General features: G+C 41.5%; 1 protein-coding gene across 2 annotated transcripts; it reads left to right on the forward strand.

Moving 5' to 3' along the window:
- The first annotated feature begins 332 nt into the window (after positions 1–332).
- Positions 333–20,447, forward strand: LOC117443153 (cell division control protein 42 homolog). Of its 2 annotated transcripts, none has more exons than XM_034079100.1 (6): positions 333–417; positions 6,212–6,352; positions 8,524–8,596; positions 9,071–9,180; positions 11,287–11,484; positions 18,946–20,447. In XM_034079100.1, exons 2-6 carry the CDS (start codon positions 6,248–6,250, stop codon positions 19,033–19,035), a joined length of 576 nt encoding a protein of 191 aa, XP_033934991.1. In that variant the 5' UTR covers positions 333–417; positions 6,212–6,247; the 3' UTR covers positions 19,036–20,447. The 2 variants fall into 2 exon arrangements, with proteins under 2 accessions (XP_033934991.1, XP_033934992.1); XM_034079101.2 differs by lacking the exon at positions 18,946–20,447 and adding an exon at positions 15,415–18,910.
- Positions 20,448–21,936: the final 1,489 nt, after the last annotated feature.

Genomic DNA, 21,936 nt, shown 5'->3' on the forward strand with positions numbered 1-21,936 from the left:
GGACGGTGCAGGGAAAACAAGTTAAGCAGATTAGTGCATAATAGCAGATTGAATCAAATACATAATAAATTGTGATGCACGAATCAAGCACATCTGTCTACTTTATACAAGCACCATGTCATATATTACATTACATTGTGTGCATATGTACCTTATTTGCCTATAATCGATATATTTTAGGATAAATATAATAGTGACGCATTCATTCACAAAGTGGGTTTCAAAACATGTCGATGCTTGGTTGTTTTTTTATTTTTCGCCCTAGTTAGAGAAAATAAGTCATAAATTGTTGTAACATTGATCAACGTGATGACGTAGTTCATCCCTAGGCACGCAACGTGCCCCTGTACTGTTGACTGGGAAGCCCCTAGCGCGGAGCTGCCAACGCCCGGCGTAGAGAGACAAATAGAAGATACGGTAAGGAAAAATGTACTTATTCTGTTATTGAAGCTATAACTATGGTTAGTTTTAACCCACAGTTAGTTTACGTTATGCTGTACATCTGTTTGTACATGGATTGTTATTGTCAAATTGCAATTCTCATTCAGCTACAGCATCCGCTAAGGTTAGCTTAGCCAGAAAGCTTATTTAGAGGGACTGTATTTAGCTAAGAGAGCAAACTATCTATAATATTGGACCTAATAATACACGTCTTTTAGCCCTTAATACGCCATATTAAACGTCTAATATATTCGTTACTTGAGTGTTGAAAGAATTTGAGATCCACAAGCCTTATGAGTAAAGCATTAAATTGCAGAGGGTTTTATTTTGTTAGCATTATTAGCTAGCCAGCTAACAAGAAGGCGTAACACTCACTGCTATATTTTAAACTGCGTTGATAACGTTACTGCTTCAGTACAGTGTTGGTTGTGCTTGGGTGGAAAGGTTTCCAACACTGACTTGGCTTAAAAGAGAGACAGCGAGTTGTTTATTGTTCGTTGTAAACAGTCGGCAGGAGAAATTAGGCCAGATTGAGGCCGGGATGTGGCCGAAATACAGCAGCTAAGCATCCGAGCTGAAGCTACTGTGTGACATTATTGGTAGCCAACTCTCAGGTGTAATCCTCAATCTTTGCGAATTAACTCGTATTAGGTGCATGTATTAAGTAAACTAAGTACGTTTACTCATGTAGTGGTCTTAAGTACAATTTTGAGGTACATGTACTTGAGTGTTTGCTACTTTGTACTTATACTCCAGGGGTAAATAGTGTGCTATTTCTCCACTACATTATATATTTCAAACCTTTAGTTACTTATGCAAAAATAATAAGCACTTAAATAAGAGTTGAGATACACCTGCAGCATACAAAGTAAATAAACTACACCTTTACCAGCTGTGATAAATAATAATAAACCATCAATAATAAACCATCAATATTTGTAATGTAATATTTATTATTCTGAAATGGGCCAATCTGCTGAATGAGTACTTTTACTTTCGTTACTTTAAGTATATTTTGCTGCTGTACTTTCACTTGAGTAACATTTGCTTTTACATTGCTGAATGGCAGGGGTGTAAAGTAATTAATTACACTTACAAATACTGTACTTAAGTACAATTTTGAGGTACTTTACTGAAGTATTTCACGTGTTTGCTTGCTTTGTACTTCGACACCACTACAATTCAGGGGTACTTTTACTCCAATACATTTATGCAGTACCTTTAGTTTCATGCAGATATAGATTAATGATAAACAATATAATCAGCACCTCAATCAGACTTTAGTTACAACTGGATTATAAATTCCAACTTTACCAGCTTTCATAAACACATCAATAATTATAATCAAAACATATATTATTCTGAAAATGGGACCAATCTGCACAATGACTACTTTTACTTTTGGTACTTTAAACTATATTTGACGAGAATACTTCTGTACTTTTACTTGAGGAACATTTTGAATGCAGGGACTTTGCTTGTAACTGAGTATTCCTACACTCTTGTACTCGTACTTTAGTGCAAGATCTGAGTACTTCTTCCAGCTCTGACGGTAACAATATCTGACACGACTTGTGGTCGCACGGTTCGTCATGTCATAATGGACCCTAATGTAACAGAAAGTGCATCGTTGGACACTCGTCGTGGATGTTATGTCAATATATCAAAAGAAAACAGCTTCGGGTTTATCTCTTCCGACTTCCAAGTATGCGTGTGTCAACTTTCAAAGAGCCAGACCGTTGAAGCATTTCCCTCTCGAGCCTGTGCACGAGGGCATCCCTAAATATATGTTACAGATGATTTGAGAATGAAACTGTGACCATGAGGGAATGAATCTGTGTGATATTTGATTCTAGTTTAGCAGAAGCATCTGTTTTTGAAAAGACACGAACGGGTCAGAGTTGATGATTTAAAAAAGTTATATTCAGTGTTTATAGCACACATATCTGTTAGCATGTATGCACAGGTTTTCCTCATCGTCGGTGTAAAACTACATGACATACAGATGAAACAGAAACGTAGTAAGAGTCTGAATATTTTTGGCACCTTCTGATTTAATTCTCAATTCAATGAGTCTGGATATTAAATACATTCTCAATGAAGTAAACAGGGGTGCTAAATTCAGGAAGTACCACAGTCAGCTGTGTGCTAATAAAAGGGGCGTGACCAAGTATGCCAGTCTTTATAATTGAAAAGGATCTATCAATTAAACTCGCTATTTTTAAGTCATTCAAAGTTATCAATATATTCTCGGTGTTTTGAGAATAGAAGTTAGAATTATTCAAACTAAATTGTGCTTGTAACACAAATTAAATATGACTTGAGTCGCCCTTATTACCCAAGTTCCCCCTGGGGAAAAAACATTTTGATTCTGAATCTCAAAACAATGCCAATTTAAAAAAAGATTACAGTATTATATGTGATCTGGTGATTACAGAATAAAGCTCGACACAACTTGACCTGATATATGGGATTACTGTTCATCAGCTTCCATATGGAGTTTCAGTGCAGAAACAAAAATAACAATTTTAAGTTGTCGATCTGTTCAGAATCTGGGTTTTACACGAATGGACTTTTTCCCCACGCTTATAAAACCCAGCAATCTTATACATTACCTAGTTTGATTTCTGGAACATTAAAGAGTCTTATTTGGGCTTATTTCTAGTGAGCTTTTAACAATTTCACATCTGTCGTTTTCCATCATAGCTGCGCAGTTTGGTCAGTAAAGAATGGGCTCTTAGTCAAGGCTGCAAGCTGTTGAGTTCTATGCTTCAGTCGAGGCTTCTTCCACCGGTTTTTAATCTATCAGTTGAACATCATACACACATTAGTGTTTAGTAATACCACCACCCACAACTTCTTGCACTAGTCGGATTACATTGAAAGTTTACCTTCAGATTCAAGGCTTTTTTGTCATGTGTGCAAAGCTACAGTGTGGATATGACAATGAACGTCTCAGGTCCCAGGCTCCTCCAACAGAGCAAGTAAACACAAATACAAACAAGAGTTGTAGGAAGTATCAGAGGGTTTGCATTCCCCTCAGCTTCCTCCAGGAGAATTCCCTGAGCGTCCGCCGGACATCAACCTGTAGTTTTGCTCCCTTGATACACCGTAACATTTGGTGCCTGCATTTTTGTTCCTCCTCCTTTTCTCAACGACATCCCCACCCCCACAGCCTGCTGCAGAGCGCTGCAGTGGCTTGGCTCTGACAAACTAACGCGTGGAGTAGAAACGGGGGGATACTGTGGTCCACATACTACATATAGCGCGCTGTCTCTAAATGCACAAAGCGTCAGGGTGCATGACAATGGAATAGACACGGATTTAAGATCAGATTTCTTTCATTCTTTTGTATCTGCCACTTTAAAAAACCCGTTTAAGATCTCATTTACTCCATTGTTCTGTGATATTTTTGACATGCAAAGCCCAGGTGTGGGTAACCAAATGAGAGGTTCAGATTAATTGTCCCAACAGTCTTAAACACAAAGACTTGCTTAAGGCAAGGAAGGCAGCTTTTCAATTTGACTTCTGCTTATCTTTCATGGTCGGGTATTTTCCTGCCGGTTCACTGTCACGGCTTAATGGGACACAAAGACCAGAACCGCCGCTCATGTTATAGCAACAACTATTTCCTACTGTAATACGTCTTCTTGAAAGAAGTCCTTTTAAGGTTTCTTGTAGGCAATGTTATCCTCTGACCGCGGTGTGTTAGTAATGTTTGATCATTCTAACCTTTTGAATCACTGGCCCTGTGGCCGACCAAGCCTCGACATGTGTGTAGGAGATATTTAGTGTTTTTTTGTCACCTCCTGCAACATCTGATGAAATGACTCAACAGCACGGCCAGGCCCAGTTTAATATGCTTAATTTGAATATATATATATAGTATGGCGTTCCTGCTCCATCTGTCTTTTAGCTTTGGCCTAAGAAACAAGTCAATTTCTGTGAGCTTGTTGAGCTCTTTGAAGCCTCGAGCTTCATCGTAATGAGACTGTTTTGAGTTCAACGCTTTATTATCTGAAAATATAAAACCCTCTTAAATGTGCTGCTGAAGATCACATGCTCTCTCTCCAGCATTTAGACCTTTTACTCCCCATGTTCTTTATCCTGACGCACCATACAAGTCGGCCACAAAGTGTGCAATGCATTTGTGTGAAGTACGTTTATTTACACTGGGTGATTTGTAACTCAAGTGGTTCTTCAACTGTGGGTCCCCTCACCCCCTCACCCCCATCTGGACAGCTCCATTGACCCTGAGGTTTATCACAGAGGTCTGACTATCAATCTGCGAGTGGACAGGGTTATCTCCCCATAAACACTCTGTCAAGTAGATAATGATTTTACTCGAGGCCTGGGTCCCCTCAACCTCCAGATTAACGCCCGAGTCCTTTCCGTAGTAACGATAACAGTTTGTCATCGACAACTAATGAACATGCCATCTGGTGCTTTCCACGGTCTCCCCCAGAAAATTGGTTTGTCTCCACCTCAGTGTCTCATTAGACAAAATGTCCACACTGTCCACTACAGTACGAATTAAGACATACATAATTGATCTAATAAAACGCATACATTCGGTATAAACCTTCCTGTTGTTCACTGAGCCAAGTGACTCGATCTGCATCGCGTGTCCACTTGCAGGTTATCTGTCGCCACTTTTTGTTGTTGTTTTCAGACTCTCTAAATGCGCCCTTTTTTAGAGACGGTTAGCGATAGTATATTTTTGTGAAAATCGCGACATAACACATCTGTATTTGTGAAAAAGTTGGAAAAATAAATTAAAGAGTTTCGACAGACAAGTACCGTTATTCCTAATAGCTGTTATAACAGCGTCCAGCGTAGGGCAGTGGCTGAAAATACAAAACTCCTTATTAGGCGCTTTCACGCCGGAGTGCTTTTCCCAGGAATAGTTCCGATAGTTCCTGGGATTTTATGTTCACACCAAAAAGATCTGGAACTAGAACCTAGTTCATGAGAACCGTTTCCCCGCCTTTTCAGTCCCTGCTAGAGAGGTGGTGCTTTCCCGGGGAGGAAGAGGTTCCAAGTCCTGATTGGCTGGGCGGATTGCAAACCACGCCCCGTAAAATTGCGAAAAGTTTTGTGAAGCCGCCATTTTATTTGCTCGGATTAGCATTATTAGCATTAGCATTATTAGCATTAGCCCAGCGCACCAACGGAGAGAGACTAACTTATGGCAACACAAAAGAAAACATGGTGGAGATGAGGAGGCGTCGGCGTTCTGGCGATTTAGCCGGGACTTCGGGCGGCAGTATACGCCGTGAAGTTGTTTGCGGCCTGCCAGTAAACAAGAAGAAGAAGAAGAAGAAGAAGAAGAAGAAGAAGAAGTGACGTCAGCGGCTTCATTTGCGTAATCCTCCCTCAGGGACTTATTCCGGTGCGAACGTGATTTTAATAGGACAGTTCCGGGACTACAGAGGTCGGCGGGACTAAGTACCGGGGGCAAGTACGGCAAAGTACTTGGTGTGAAAGCGGCTATTGCTATATTCTTCATTTTCGCCGCGGTTGTTTACGTTTCTGTTCCGTTCCATGTCTAACGCCTGGGTCTTCGCAGAAAGTGGGCACGATCACTAACAGTATGGCGATATCTTTGGCAGTGTTTCAGCTAGAATATTTTCATAAATGGGATACGGTCCCAAAGCCCTAATGTGTGAATGGAGAAGTGGGTAAATGCTCAAAAGGCTGCGGGGGGTATTTTTTGTCCTGTTGGCATAAACTAATGGAGTTTCGTTGTATGTTTGTTTTTCTCCTCCAGATCTTGAATGAGTAGTGAAGACTGTACATCACAGCCATGCAGACCATAAAGTGTGTTGTCGTGGGGGACGGAGCAGTGGGTAAAACATGCCTGCTCATCTCCTACACCACGAACAAGTTCCCCTCTGAATATGTTCCTACGGTAAGTGTGTTTTAAAATCCTCTTCTTCATGTCTCTTCTACATCAACATGTGTCCCCTCTTCTCCATGTCTCTTCTACATCAACATGTGTCCCCTCTTCTTCATGTCTCTTCTACATCAACATGTGCCCCCTCTTCTTCATGTCTCTTCTACATCAACATGTGTCCTCTCTTCTTCATGTCTCTTCTACATCAACATGTGTCCCCTCTTCTTCCTGTCTCTTCTACATCAACATGTGTCCCCTCTTCTTCATGTCTCTTCTACATCAACATGTGTCCCCTCTTCTTCATGTCTCTTCTACATCAACATGTGTCCCCTCTTCTCCATGTCTCTTCTACATCAACATGTGTCCCCTCTTCTTCATGTCTCTTCTACATCAACATGTGTCCCCTCTTCTCCATGTCTCTTCTACATCAACATGTGTCCCCTCTTCTTCATGTCTCTTCTACATCAACATGTGTCCCCTCTTCTTCATGTCTCTTCTACATCAACATGTGTCCCCTCTTCTTCATGTCTCTTCTACATCAACATGTGTCCCCTCTTCTTCATGTCTCTTCTACATCAACATGTGTCCCCTCTTCTTCATGTCTCTTCTACATCAACATGTGTCCCCTCTTCTCCATGTCTCTTCTACATCAACATGTGTCCCCTCTTCTTCATGTCTCTTCTACATCAACATGTGTCCCCTCTTCTTCATGTCTCTTCTACATCAACATGTGTCCCCTCTTCTTCATGTCTCTTCTACATCAACACGTGTCCCCTCTTCTCCATGTCTCTTCTACATCAACACGTGTCCTCTCTTCTCCATGTCTCTTCTACATCAACACGTGTCCTCTCTTCTCCATGTCTCTTCTACATCAACACGTGTCCTCTCTTCTCCATGTCTCTTCTACATCAACACGTGTCCCCTCTTCTTCATGTCTCTTCTACATCAACATGTGTCCCCTCTTCTTCATGTCTCTTCTACATCAACATGTGTCCCCTCTTCTCCATGTCTCTTCTACATCAACATGTGTCCCCTCTTCTTCATGTCTCTTCTACATCAACATGTGTCCCCTCTTCTTCATGTCTCTTCTACATCAACATGTGTCCCCTCTTCTTCATGTCTCTTCTACATCAACATGTGTCCTCTCTGTGGAAAGAGACTCTGAAAGGTTCAGGAACAAAGATTTTCTCTCTTTTTGATCCATTTCTATAAAAACCTGTCTGAAAATGAGCTGATCAGATTTTGGCCACTTTATGATGTCATCACGATGTGTTGTCTTGTGTAGCCAATCAGCAACAAGGTAACCATGTTAATCAGGAATCCTTCAGGGGGTTGATTTTATATCTTTTAGCCTTTAAACGGATAATGCTGCACAGCCTGACCATAGACTGTATACTGATATATTTGTAATGTATTACGAATATATGTTTTCAATATCAAGATAAGATAATATTTACTTTATTAATCCAAATGTGGGACTTTTTGTTGTTGTTGTTGTTGGAGCCACAATGAAGTCAACGTTATTATTCAGCTTCATAATTTGATAAATGAATTAATGATGGAAAAGGATTTATATGGTGAATATCTTTTGATGAAATGATTTATTTTAAATCCATTTTGAACCTTCCGGTGTTTATTTAAGTGAGGTAATTGAGGCCAGCCGCGAGGCTCCGAGACCCGATGAGACGGGGAGCCGAACAGTTTTTCGACCGCAAATTGTAAACAGAAGTCAGTGTTGCAAATTGGACTGCAAAGTATAGTTTATATAAGAACGCATATCGCCGAAATATTGATTTAGATTTGTTCTTTTGAGTCTATTTAAATCAATAGCTTTTTGTTAATAAATTACATGTTTTGACTGAAAGCCTTCGGCTGCTTTGGAGAGCGTGTCGTCAGCCCGCTCGATAGCGGCAAGAGGAAAGCTTGGATGCCATTGCAGTTGTTGTTGCAGCATAAAACAAAACAAGGCATTGCACATAATAACAAATTAAGAGTAGGAATAAACAATTCTAAAATAGAAACATGTCAAAATAGAAATAGTAACAAACACGCATTACAGAGTAAGACAAATATACAGAAGACTGTGAAGATAGAAAATGTCAATAAAGCTTTTGTGCAAGTTTAATGTTTCCATTTTTCAGAATTGAGATGTCGCTAAGCTTTGGTTTCGATCTGTGTTTCTGTAGGTGTTTGATAATTATGCTGTAACGGTAATGATCGGAGGCGAGCCCTACACTCTGGGCTTGTTTGATACAGCAGGTACGTGCGTCTTGTTTCCATCTGCACTTCTGTACTGTTCATCATCCAGTTGATATGACGTTTGTATTGTGAAGGGCTAAAGACACATCCTTTCAGATTAGCTTTGTATTAGCAACCCTCCACTTTAAATGTTATTTTAGTCTCTATTATTTACCTTCCTTTAATTTATGTTATAGGTCTTAATCTTTTTATTTGATGTTCACTTTGTTTTATGGGGTTTTATATTTAATATTGTTGCATCGACTCAGTCGTCTTGTCTGTCAGAGAGAAACCATCCTCTCCTTGTGTCTATGAACCTGATAACATGTTGTATTTTGCTGCATGTACCTTTTAAAGTTCTTGTTCTTTGTTTTTCAACTTGCGATGTGTCATCTTGTAAAGCACTTGAGCTGCATAAATAAAGCTTTATTATTATTATCAGAGAGTGCTGGAAACAAGACGGTGAGTTAAACATGTTGTGTGTGGTGTCTCCAGGTCAGGAAGACTACGACAGGTTACGACCTCTGAGTTATCCGCAGACAGATGTCTTCCTCGTCTGCTTTTCCGTCGTGTCCCCCTCCTCCTTTGAAAACGTCAAAGAAAAGGTGAGTCGAGCCATTCCTTTTAGAGCTACTTCTCTTTTCCCCGATGAAATATGTTTCCACTCGTTCTTATATCTCCAAATGCACAGAATTATTAAGGATATTTAAAGTTAATTTGTCATTAGCAGCTTTTATAAGGTTCATCTCTCTTTCTTTTGAATAGCACATGTTGTATTCTTTTAGAGTGTTTTCTTGGAGCTGCTCACTGCCTTTTATGAATGCTAACAATTTTATTTTGTTGTAATATATTTGTTATTGACATTTGGCAGCAAAGAATTAGTGTTTTTCCAAGACATGGTCATTGTGCATCTTAAGTTAGTCTGAAATGCCTTAAACAGTAAATAGTACGAACAATAGAACATTACGGAGGGAATTTGATTCTGTTTGTGGGGGCACCGCACAAAAAAAGAAAAGCCAAAGGCCCCTTAACCTATTCGGGTGCCCCCCCCTCAAATAAGAGAATACATGCGAGTTCATGGCTACTGTAGTCTTGTTGCTCTGTGTTGCGTTGTTAACGAGTGAGACACCGGAGTTGAGGATCTGTGGGGTTTATTCTCCCAGAAATATAATTTACAATTCAGGCATTTAGCAGACGCCTTATTCCAAAGCGACTTACAACGACCGATCACAGAGACATTCTCCCTGGAGTAACCGAGGGCTGAGTGCCTTACTCAAGGGCAGGATTTGAACTCGCAACCTTCCGATCATCAGCCCACTGCGGGCCGCCACAAATAAAGAAAACCAAGCTCCGAACCTGGGGGACAGAGCCTTCTCCATCGCTGCCCCCACCCTCTGGGGGGACAGAGCCTTCTCCATCGCTGCCCCCACCCTCTGGGGGGACAGAGCCTTCTCCATCGCTGCCCCCACCCTCTGGGGGGACAGAGCCTTCTCCATCGCTGCCCCCACCCTCTGGGGGGACAGAGCCTTCTCCATCGCTGCCCCCACCCTCTGGGGGGACAGAGCCTTCTCCATCGCTGCCCCCACCCTCTGGGGGGACAGAGCCTTCTCCATCGCTGCCCCCACCCTCTGGGGGGACAGAGCCTTCTCCATCGCTGCCCCCACCCTCTGGGGGGACAGAGCCTTCTCCATCGCTGCCCCCACCCTCTGGGGGGACAGAGCCTTCTCCATCGCTGCCCCCACCCTCTGGGGGGACAGAGCCTTCTCCATCGCTGCCCCCACCCTCTGGGGGGACAGAGCCTTCTCCATCGCTGCCCCCACCCTCTGGGGGGACAGAGCCTTCTCCATCGCTGCTCCCACCCTCTGGGGGGACAGAGCCTTCTCCATCGCTGCCCCCACCCTCTGGGGGGACAGAGCCTTCTCCATCGCTGCCCCCACCCTCTGGAACTCCCTCCCACAACACATCAGAGACTGCACCGACCCCCCACTTTCAAAACACTGACCAAGACACACCTCTTCAGACTGGCTTTCAATCTGTGAATTATGCTGTGTTGCTGTTCTAATAACTTTTAAATTCTATTTATCATGTTTTATCACCACTGTAAAGCGTCTTTGAGCACCTGGAAAAGCGCTTTGAAATGCAATGTATTATTATTATTATTATTATTAAATCAATGTATGGAAAAGTGGTCAGGACTTCAGTCAAATCATATGTTTGGTAAACAATCAAATCTGGCCTATACGGTTTGAAATGCTAACAATGTTCAATGTCAGCTGGAACATATTCTAAAATCCAAAGCTACCTGCGGCTGGACTGCAGGGTTAGCATTGTTTTGCAACAGCTCCTCTCAGCCATGGCCAAAAAACCAATGCAGTAACACAGATGGAAATAAAGCCTAAACGCATGTGTAGCTGTGCAGAGGAGAACATGTGTGGAGAACAGATTTGCTGGACGAGGACACCCTGTTGAAAAGGGGAACACTGTGTATCATTTCTGTTTTTATATGTTTCTAGTTATCGTGCTATTATCTTACTCCTATTGTGTGATTTTATTTTGTCTTTGGTCAACTGCGGTTGTTTTAAATGTGCTCTGTAAATAAATAAAGATTGAGCTTGAACTCCCGGACAGCTGATCAGTCGGTGTTGAAGGAAAGTCGATGTTAAAATCTTGCGAAACAGCATGCTGCATTAACCCTTTGTGTGTGTCTCCAGTGGGTTCCAGAGATCACCCACCACTGTCCAAAGACCCCCTTCCTGCTCGTTGGGACTCAGATTGATTTGCGGGATGACCCCTCCACTATAGAGAAGCTGGCCAAGAACAAGCAGAAGCCCATCACTCCGGAGACGGCTGAGAAACTGGCGAGAGACCTCAAGGCTGTGAAATACGTGGAGTGCTCAGCCCTCACGCAGGTACATTCTACAGTTATACAGTCGTCACTTACTGAGGACACAATTGAACACGCTCGATTCAAATGTCAACGGCAAGAAGTAGGAAACATGTTCGTGCCTCCTTGGTCTCAGTGTTGATCGGATCTGTTCTGCGTGATGGTTTGGTTTCAGGGAGTTTTCTTACTCGGTAGTGTTGCCAAGTACAAATTGTCAGATGGTTGCATTTAGCTGTTATCGTGCTGTTGAAGAGACGTGTACAGGATGTAGAATCTGTCATCGTTTAGAGCAGGGGTGTCAAACTCAATTTCATCGCGGGCCACATCAGCATTATGGTTGCACTCAAAGGGCCGGTTGTAACTTTAAGACTATATAAAAATACATATATAAATATATCATATATATAAAATAATGTATTATATTACATAGTTGCCTCTGCATTGGATTATCATCGGACAGGGTAATAACTTCATGATTAACTACGTCTGAAAGCAGAAGTCTGGGGCAAATAATTGCAAGTCTTTTCAGTGAGAATGTCCCAAAATGATTTAAAAAGAAAAGCCAAATTCTGGAGAAAAAAGAAATAGAAGTGACATTTTGAAATAAAATGTAATTCTGAGAAAAAGGAATTCTATGAAAAAATGAATATTTTGAAGAAAAAAAGGCAAATTCTGAGAAAAAAGTCGTATTTGAGATGCATTGTGGGAAATGTAGTTTATGGGCAACGTGCTTCTGTAGCATGTAACCGTATAATAAACATATTATATTCTTTGCAAGCTCTTGTGGGGCCACATAAAATGAAGTCGCGGGCCGAATGTGGCCCCCGGGCCTTGAGTTTGACACCCCTGGTTTAGAATAATGTCTTGTAGGAGTTCTTGTAAGGAGGGTTGGTACACTCGGTATCTCCCCCACTGATACGGTCCAGTGAGGTTGACAATAGTTTGCACCTTTTTCCCGGAAGTCTCAAGAAAGGTGTTCTGATAGTGTCTACACTTTCAGAATGGGCACCTTCGAAGGGCGCTAACTTGGATCAGCTAATATGTTGAGATATCAGTAATTAACCAAATGCTTAACATTATCCTCGAGGAGCGACATGTCTCATAATGTGAACATGCTGGTTTTGTTCTTTCGTGAAGCTCAAGAGATAACGTGTGTGTTTTGGCGGAGGACGTTCTCCTGTCTGTTGTTGAAGTGCAGAGAAGAAAGGACCAATCAAATTCAAGAAAATCAAAGTATAGAAATGGCATTGAAAATCTTCTAATAATAATAGCTTTGATTTCTATAGCGCCTTTCAAGGGACCCAAGGTCGCTTCACAGGAATAGGGCAAACACATAACAAAGGTCAGACAGACAAAACAACAGATTGATTTAGGGCCGAAAGCCTTGGCAGACAGATGGGACTTGAGGGCCCTTTGAAGGCGTCCAGTGGGGGGATGTTGCGAATCTCCGCAGGGAGATCGTTCCAGAGGGTGGGGGCTGCCACGCTGAAGGCTCTGTCCCCGAAGGTTCTCAGTTTGGTGCGGGGGGTGGTGAGCAGGCCAGAGTCTGAAGACCGCAGGTTCCGGGGTGGGGCATGCGGGTGGAGGATGTCCGATAGGTACTGGGGGGCAAGGGCATGGAGGGACTTGTAGGTCAGGAGGAGGACTTTGTAGGATATGCGGGACTTGACCGGCAGCCAGTGGAGGTGGATGAGGGAGGGAGTGATGTGCTGCCACGGCTTTGTGTGCGTGAGGACCCGAGCAGCACAGTGTTGGACATACTGGAGCCTGTCCAGGGTTTTTTAAATAAAAAGTAGTGCAAAACGTCTATACAGTAGGGTGGTCCTTACAATTGAAAGTGGGAAAGTCCAACCCCCAGAATTCATCCTATTAGTCAAGAGAACTCTCTATGTGTTGCTGGCGTGGCAGCCCAGGGTGACGAGGCAGGGGTACATGTTGTCAGATTGAGAGAAAGCATTCACCAGGAGAGTTTTCTTGACTATCATAACAAATTCCGTCGGTTGGAGCTTAAAATAAATGAATTTGAAAATGTGCGTGGCCCTAAGGACCACCTGATTCATTACATGTCACTTGTTAGACGCTTTTATCCAAAGAGACTCACATACTCAATACTGTGGGCAATCCCCACAGGAGCACTTTGGGTGAGGTGTCTCGACATGCTGACTGCAGTGGGGTTTGAACCTGATCAGAACACCAACGCCCAACCACTGCGCCACACACCTTTAATATACATGTAAATAAGATAAGATGGACCTTTATTAATCCCCGTGGGGAAATGCAGTAGTTTAACAGCAACAGGGTAAGAATGAAAAACAGGACAGCACAGATTCACACGATCAAGGATACGGTTAAAATGATAAATAACTATACAATAAGAGATTCATTTAAATGAACAGAAAATGAATATGATATGATATGTACATTACGACAAAATGAAATACGGTTTATTGCGTTGATAACTATTTTTAGAAATAAGTAGATTGCAAGATGACTAACAGAGGAATGCTTATCGGGCACTTAGCAGTCTGTGGGATTAAAGTGTCCCACCAACTGGTGCCGGACCACTTGAGAGACGACTGAGAGCTTGTGTTGGCTTCAGTGTTGGAAGGAGGGAACGCGAGTCGCAGCAGAACAGATGAGAACAATAGTGTTGATGGAGTCGAGGTGGAGCCTCTCTTTCCTTCCTCCTCCGACTCTCTCCCTGGCACAACTGTTACTGAGCTGCCGATGATGTCATTTCCTGTTTCCTGTCTCAGCTCTCTGACTACTCACACATCCTTTCCCCGAGTAGAAGTACAGATACTCGTGTTTAAAGATACTCTGGTAAAAGTAGAAGTACTGACTAAAGAGGGCTTTGAAATGTACTTCAGTAAAAAGTACCCATAGCTAGCAGCTGTTTGAAAGAGTACCTGACCTCCCTTTATATTAATAGAACATGTGAGAAGTAGAAAGTACAGGTATTTGAGTTCAACATGTAAGAAGTAGAAAGTACAGGTATTTGAGTTCAACATGTAAGAAGTAGAAAGTACAGGTATTTGTGTTCAACATGTAAGAAGTAGAAAGTACAGGTATTTGAGTTCAACATGAGAGAAGTAGAAAGTACAGGTATTTGTGTTCAACATGTAAGAAGTAGAAAGTACAGGTATTTGAGTTCAACATGAGAGAAGTAGAAAGTACAGGTATTTGAGTTCAACATGTAAGAAGTAGAAAGTACAGGTATTTGAGTTCAACATGTAAGAAGTAGAAAGTACAGGTATTTGAGTTCAACATGTAAGAAGTAGAAAGTACAGGTATTTGAGTTCAACATGTGAGAAGTAGAAAGTACAGGTATTTGAGTTCAACATGTAAGAAGTAGAAAGTACAGGTATTTGGGTTCAACATGAGAGAAGTAGAAAGTACAGGTATTTGAGTTCAACATGTAAGAAGTAGAAAGTACAGGTATTTGTGTTCAACATGTAAGAAGTAGAAAGTACAGGTATTTGAGTTCAACATGTAAGAAGTAGAAAGTACAGGTATTTAGGTTCAACATGTAAGAAGTAGAAAGTACAGGTATTTGAGTTCAACATGTAAGAAGTAGAAAGTACAGGTATTTGAGTTCAACATGTAAGAAGTAGAAAGTACAGGTATTTAGGTTCAACATGTAAGAAGTAGAAAGTACAGGTATTTGAGTTCAAAATGTAAGAAGTAAAAGTAAAAAGTCGTCAGAAAAATAAGTAGTGGAGTAAAGTACTGATACCAGAAACATGTACTTAAGTACAGTAACAGAGTATTTGTACTCCACTACTCCCACCTCTGCTTCTCACTCTCTTTGCTGTACCATCCCAACACTTTAACCCTCATCCCTTCTGTCTGTATTTAACACTTTGTTCCTCCATGTTCTTCCTCCTCTCCTCTCTTGTTCTGTGTTTTCTGTGCTAACTGTGTTCCTGTTCTCTATCTTCTTCTGTCGTTGTAGCGAGGGCTGAAGAATGTTTTTGATGAAGCTATCCTAGCCGCCCTAGAGCCCCCCGAGACGCAGGGAGAGAGGACATGCTGTTTATTCTAACATCTCTCTGTGCCACTGCTCTCCTCCTCCTCCTCTTCTAAATTACAGTTTTCTTTCTGCCTTTTCCTGAATTGCCCCGTCTTTCTGCTCCCCTGTAACTGTCTGTATTTACGTGTGCTGCTTTCAGTCTAGATCAATCTCAGTCACTTGACAAACCAACTCCATCAGACCGCTTCCCAGCTAACTGCTATTGAAGAGGATTTAGGGGCTCAAAATGTGTGTGAGTTAAAAGTCAGAAATCGGGAAAACAATTATTCTCATTTCCCCCCGAAAATATAGGGAGAAAAAGTCCAAATAATTTCTTTTCCCTTTTAGTCTGAAAAATAATTCTGACGTTTTTCCCGAAATTCTGTGAGAAAAGTCAGAAATGTGAGAAAAAAAGTCAGAATTTGAGAGAAAAAATAATTATCTCCTTTTTCGCTGGAAATCTTTGAGGAACACATTTCAACATCTGAGAGAAAAAGTCTGAATATGTGGAGAAAAATAATTCAGGGAAAAAGTCAGAATTCTGAGATTTAAGTCAGAAATTGAGGGAAACCAATAATTATCACTTTCCCCCCAAAATTATCTGGGAAAAAAGTCAGAAAAAAAGTCAGAATTTGTGGGAAAATGTGAGAATTCTTAGATTTAATTCAGAAATCTGAGAAAAAAAAGTCAGAATAAGGAAAACAATTATTCTCACTTCCCCCCTCAAAATATCAGAGAACATTTTCAAATCGGAGAAGAAAGAAAAAAGTCAGAATTCTGAGATTTAAGTCAGAAAATCGAGGGAAACTAATAATTTTCCCCTTTTCCCCTGAAAATCTTGGATAAAAAATTCTAAAGCTGAAAATAAAAGTGTGAATTTGTCGATAAAATCTGTGGAAAAGTCAGAGTTCTGAGATTTAAGTCAGAAATCTGAGAGAAAAGTCAGATTTTGAGGGAAATAAATCATTAAGCCCTTTCCCCCCGAAAATCTCTTGAGAAAGAATTCAAGTCCAAATCTGAGAAAAAAGTGTGAATTTGTCGATAAAATCTGGGAAAAGTCAGATTTTGTGAAAAAAAATTATTGGAAAAAGTCAGAAATCTGAGAAAATAATATTTTGAGGAAAATAAATAATTAAGACTTTTCCCCCAAAAAATCTCAGATAAAAAATTCCAAATCTGCGAATTTTTTTTTTTAATTTGTCGATAAAATCTGGGGAAAAGTCAGAATTCCGAGAGAAAAGTCAGATTTTCAGGGAAATAAATAATGAAGACTTTCACTTGAAAATCTTTTGAGAAAGAATTGTCCAAATCTGAGGAAAAAAAGTCTGAATATGTTGAAAAAAAAATTCGGGATAAAATCAGAATTGTGAGAAGGAAAAAAAATAACTGACTTTTTTCTCAGCACTTCAATTTTTTTTTTGAATTCACACTCTCCCCTAATCCTCCGTAAACTCCCAAACTACTACCCCTTAGGAAAATACAACTCAAACTTGTGTCCCAGCCTGCACCACTAACCGTCTGATCTTCCTGTTGCTTCTAACCTGTAACTGCTGCCATTTGGTGTTTTCATCCACATCTTCTTCTGTGGTTAATGTCAGCGTTCTTACACTCTGTGTTACTCATGGATGTATAATAAGAACCGGATACAGCGTGGTGGGAGGCGGAGTCTCCTTCTTTCCTATGAGAGCTGCTCATTGGCGCATGAGGACAACATGGCCCAACTTACCCATCATGCCGAGCTGTCGGAGCAGAAGAACCCGTATGTGCGCTCACAGAGCATGCGCCCCTTAAGCCCCGCCCCCAAACTCCCACTCTCGGCTCTAGAATGAATGGAGACAGAAAATAAATCTAGATTCGGCTTTTAGTGCATTTTACAACTTTAAGGACCTAATTATTCTAATAAGGTCTATAAAGTGGTTCATACGGGGTAGTTTATTTAGTTTAAAAAAAGTATCCGCTGATTTACAGACGTCTCTTTCCCCATGTCAGTCAATGGGGAAAGGACTTTCTGGGCCCAGTGACGTCACGGACTGATACGGAAGTTGTAGTACCGCCATTTGGCCACTACGAATTTGTTCCTCAGAGTCTGGCGCACTTCCTGGGGGCTTGGTATTACTACTTTCCTTTCCTCGGCTTATTAACATGGCTCCTTGCCGACAGTGGAGCGGTATCTAACGGAGGAAGTAGGAGGTCGTTTGGGATGCAGCCATTGTTTGAGTTCAACCCTTCCCGTGTGTTGTACTGTTCGATGTTGGGAGGATTTAAAATGAGGGTGGGGGGCTGGGATTGATCTCAACCATAAACAGAGCTTCCATTTCTACTGCTAATGTATTTTTTGTACTACTGTGGATGTAAACTAAACTTGAAGTCTGGCTTAAGTGAAAGCTTTTAAGTACCTGTGTCATATAAATGTAACACAACGAGTAAGGACACTTGGGAGATTGTTTCTTTTCGGCCCGTTGGAAAGCCTGTTTTCTGACCTTTCCATTCCATGGCATTGGCAGAGGAGATTCGTCATGGGCGCAACCCTCATACTCCGCTCTGCCGCCCATCCCACAAATGCATGTTCCTCACAAATGTGGTGCCATTGGAAAGGTAAGGAAACAGGCTTTCCGGCGGTCTAACATGTATTTCCAAAAAGCATGGTTTCAACAGAGAAATCATCTTCCAAACACGTCCTAAGGTTTGTGTTAAGTTCATTTAGGGATTGTTCGGTCATATTTTGTTTACAAGATTCATTCAGTTGCTTCTTATTGATCTAGTTTATAGCTTTCTGATTTACGTTGGCCCAGCTTTCTCCATGTGTGACGTAACTGCTGCTCATCATGCCGTCTTGATCACCGGGAAAAAGACAAATCTATAATTGTGTGAAATGTGAAAATAATGAATAAAGGATTAATTAACTTGCTCTCTTGCTTGTTTTTCCAGTTCTTTGTCTCGTTAGTCCTGGGCGGAGTTAGGCAGCGGGGGTTTATCGGTTTACTGCATAAAGTGAAGCCGTGTGAGGAGCTCTGCTTTGCTATCACATGACCAAAGCTCGTGGTGTGAGCTCGGGGCAAACACAAAAGGAACTCGGGATCTTTAATATTCCATAGTGAGCCGTTTCTATCTGAGCACCCGGCGTTCGGAATGATTAGTTTCAGGGGCCCTGCTTCCTCCCCCTCCTCTTTGGTTGACCTGCCTGTTGCTTTCAGCTTCACGTTGCATCTGAACAAAGCATGTGATTTGTGTTGTTGACACTTTATCCCTGGCTTCACACGACATCCTGGAGTTGGTCTGATTCTTGAAATCATTTACATTACTGTTGATTTCTTATGCGCCTGTTTTATGACACGCCCCTTTTGGTTTTCACTTGCTATTCCCCTCCGTTTAAGCTGACATCGTGTTTCCCCTGTACCTTTTTTATTTGCTGACTTGTTTGTGTTTACGTTGCCTCCTTATTTAGCCTGTTTTTTTGTTTGTTTGTGTTCACAGAAAGGCCTAAAGAATGTGTTTGATGAGGCGATATTGGCTGCACTGGAGCCCCCAGAGCCCAAGAAGAAACGCAAATGTGTGCTGCTATGAGAGGCTCCTCCCCTTTTCAAAGCACACACACACACACACACACACACACACACACACACACACACACACACACACACACACACATATGACACATACACACATCTTAAATACACACACACACACATACACCCCGCCCTCCATAGAGAAGACTAAGAAGTGAAACAGCCCACAGTTCAGATAATTCTCTGCAATAAAACGAAGAAGCAGGAGGACCTAGTCTCAGGCGGGGTCCAGATGTCGAGCTCACACACAAGTAGAATCCATTCTGTGGAGCTTTTGATAGATTTCGATGCAGCCAGGTCAACTTTTAGATGTCCAAGTCATTTAGATGTCTTCAGCCAATGTAAAGGGTTTCACGGATATATAAAAAAAAGCCCCGCCCCAGCCCATCCCAGCTGTCTGATTGGTTGCTGATCGCACTGTTGGTCCCCGCCTCCCTACCAGAAGAAATGCTAACAAAGTAGTGTTTTGTTTGCCAACACCCTCCTTTTTTCTCAGCCTCAAACACACAAGATATTTATTCCATGTTCTGGATAGACTCGCTCTTAACCACTAAGGAAGAAATGCGACAGCAATACGGCTAAAAACTCCACATCCAGGAACGTTTTAAACGATAGTAACATATTGCCATTTTAGTATCCAGTTCTTTTTAGTGGCGGTTTTTTTTCAAGGAGTGCGGTAATCACGTGAAGAGCTTGAAAGGCGTCCGGTAGAAATGGTTCCACGAAAGGAATTGGCCTTTTAGGTGCAGGGAACTCAAACAGTGTTAGCAGAACAAAGCGGTGTTCTTCGTGCGACTCCAGGGACCAAAGGAGGGGTCGTCATCCATCTACACTTCGAGCGGGTACAGGAGAGACAGACATGTTTGAAATCAGGAGATCCAGAGAAAGTGAAACGGTGTCCTCTCTCTTGTTCCCGCTCAAACTGTACGTGGCTCTGGTCTCTGTTTCTACATGCTACTTTTAACAGATGTAATTATAATGTAAAATGGCACACGATGTTGATGTAGGTGTTTTTTACCAAAATATGTTTTTTTTCTTCATTATTTTCCGTTTGTGCTGTTTTATTTTTTATTTTATATATATAAATATATAAAAACAAAAAAAGGTTACTTTCACTCCTTTTACATTTTAGGGGTCATCTGAACTCTTACCTGCCAGGTAATACCAAGAAACACGCTCTGATTGGTTATACAAAAACCTCCAATGGCAGAAAGACTGTTTGTGATTGGTTGGCCCTTGTTTTTCTTTAACTGGTGGCTTCGAGTTGGGTTCATTTCCAGCCCAAAGTCAGTATAATTATTATAACCTGTTGTTGTTTTGGTGCAAAAACCAAATGCTCTGTCTAAAGTCTTTGTTCTTTGTATATGCATTCTTTAAAAAAATATTAAACTTATACCTTAATTGCCTTTACCATGTTTCCCTTGCCATTCTTTTATCGTGACTGCTGAACTTCACCCACAAACAGAATAATGTTCGACCATCATGACGTGTAAACTTATGATATTTTAATAGGGTTTAGTAGGGATGTAATGATATAACGCGATAAATAAATCTCTCGATACCGTCGTGAGACTGACAAAATCAATTAAAAAAAAACATTTAACCAGACGGTCCCATTGAGATCATCGATCTCTTTTTCAAGGGAGACCTGTCCAACATGGCAGCAAGTAGGTTACAACATGAACACAAAACAACAGAACACAGGGCTACATGTACATACCTAGAGACATGGACAAGTACCAACAGTATATTTATATCTCTGTCAATTAGGGCTGTGCATCTTCACTGGTCTCACGATTCGATTCGATTACGATTATCCTGTCAACGATTCGATTCGGTTCGATATCCCGGTGCATCACGATTCATACCAATGCGTTGCATCCTCAATTTTCTATATTACTGCACATGGCTTATTTTCCATCAATGCATAGATGCAGTAAATACATATGAACTCTCTTTTTATTATTTAGAAAGTGCTTCAGAAATCAATAACATAAATGTCTTGACATTAATTTATAAACCAAAATAAATGAATTGTATAGGTCTAGCCTCCGTGTGTGAAGATGTTCCATCCTCAAAAACAAAAAGCTAATGCTTCTGCAGTCTAGCTGCAGCTTCTAGCCACGGCCTTCTGTTAAAGGACACTGAATGTCCTGAATGAGGCCTCACACACAGGATTTGAGTCTGAACACAGCAGACAACAGGAGGATTTACAACAGCATATACAAACAAAAATACTGCATGTGGGTGCACACTTACATTCTCTGTCTTACTGTTACATAAATCCCATGAATGTATGAGATTAAATTAGCTTCATTATATCTCAGTGATTAAGTGAATAACAACGTTTCTTGCGGGTCACTATCAGCCTGTCACTCATTATTTTCAGGGAGGGGGCGGGGCTTGGAGTAACGGAGAGGAGACGGTGATCGCGGAAGCTTTTTTCCTCCTGCCTTCACAAACTTTACACACGTATATATCGTCTGAAAATTGCTAGAGGACATTCATACTTTGCAATCCAAGACTTAATTAAATCCACCAAACATCTGACATGATTGTAACGTGATTATATTTGAAAAACATAAATCCCTGTCACACTCCGTGCTCAGAGACACACCCTGTGTCTCTGAGCCGCAGCGACACGGAGTGATTCGGAGCGGGTCCTTCTGCTGTGGGTTCTGGACTGGTGTTCTTGTGTTGGTGGATAAAGCAGACTGCTCCGTGTTGCTGTGCCGCTGTCACGTCTGTTCCCTGATCTCTGCGTCACCGACCGATTTGATATTAAAGTGACAGAAAAAACGTTATAGTAAAGCCGCGGCCGGAAAATCAGGAAGCAACGTTGCTACTCTATAACCGATTATCTTCCGTCACTGCATCGAGACCGAATCGTCCACGTCCG

This window comes from Pseudochaenichthys georgianus, unplaced genomic scaffold (assembly GCF_902827115.2).
Source record: "Pseudochaenichthys georgianus unplaced genomic scaffold, fPseGeo1.2 scaffold_547_arrow_ctg1, whole genome shotgun sequence".
Classification (NCBI taxonomy): domain Eukaryota; kingdom Metazoa; phylum Chordata; class Actinopteri; order Perciformes; family Channichthyidae; genus Pseudochaenichthys; species Pseudochaenichthys georgianus.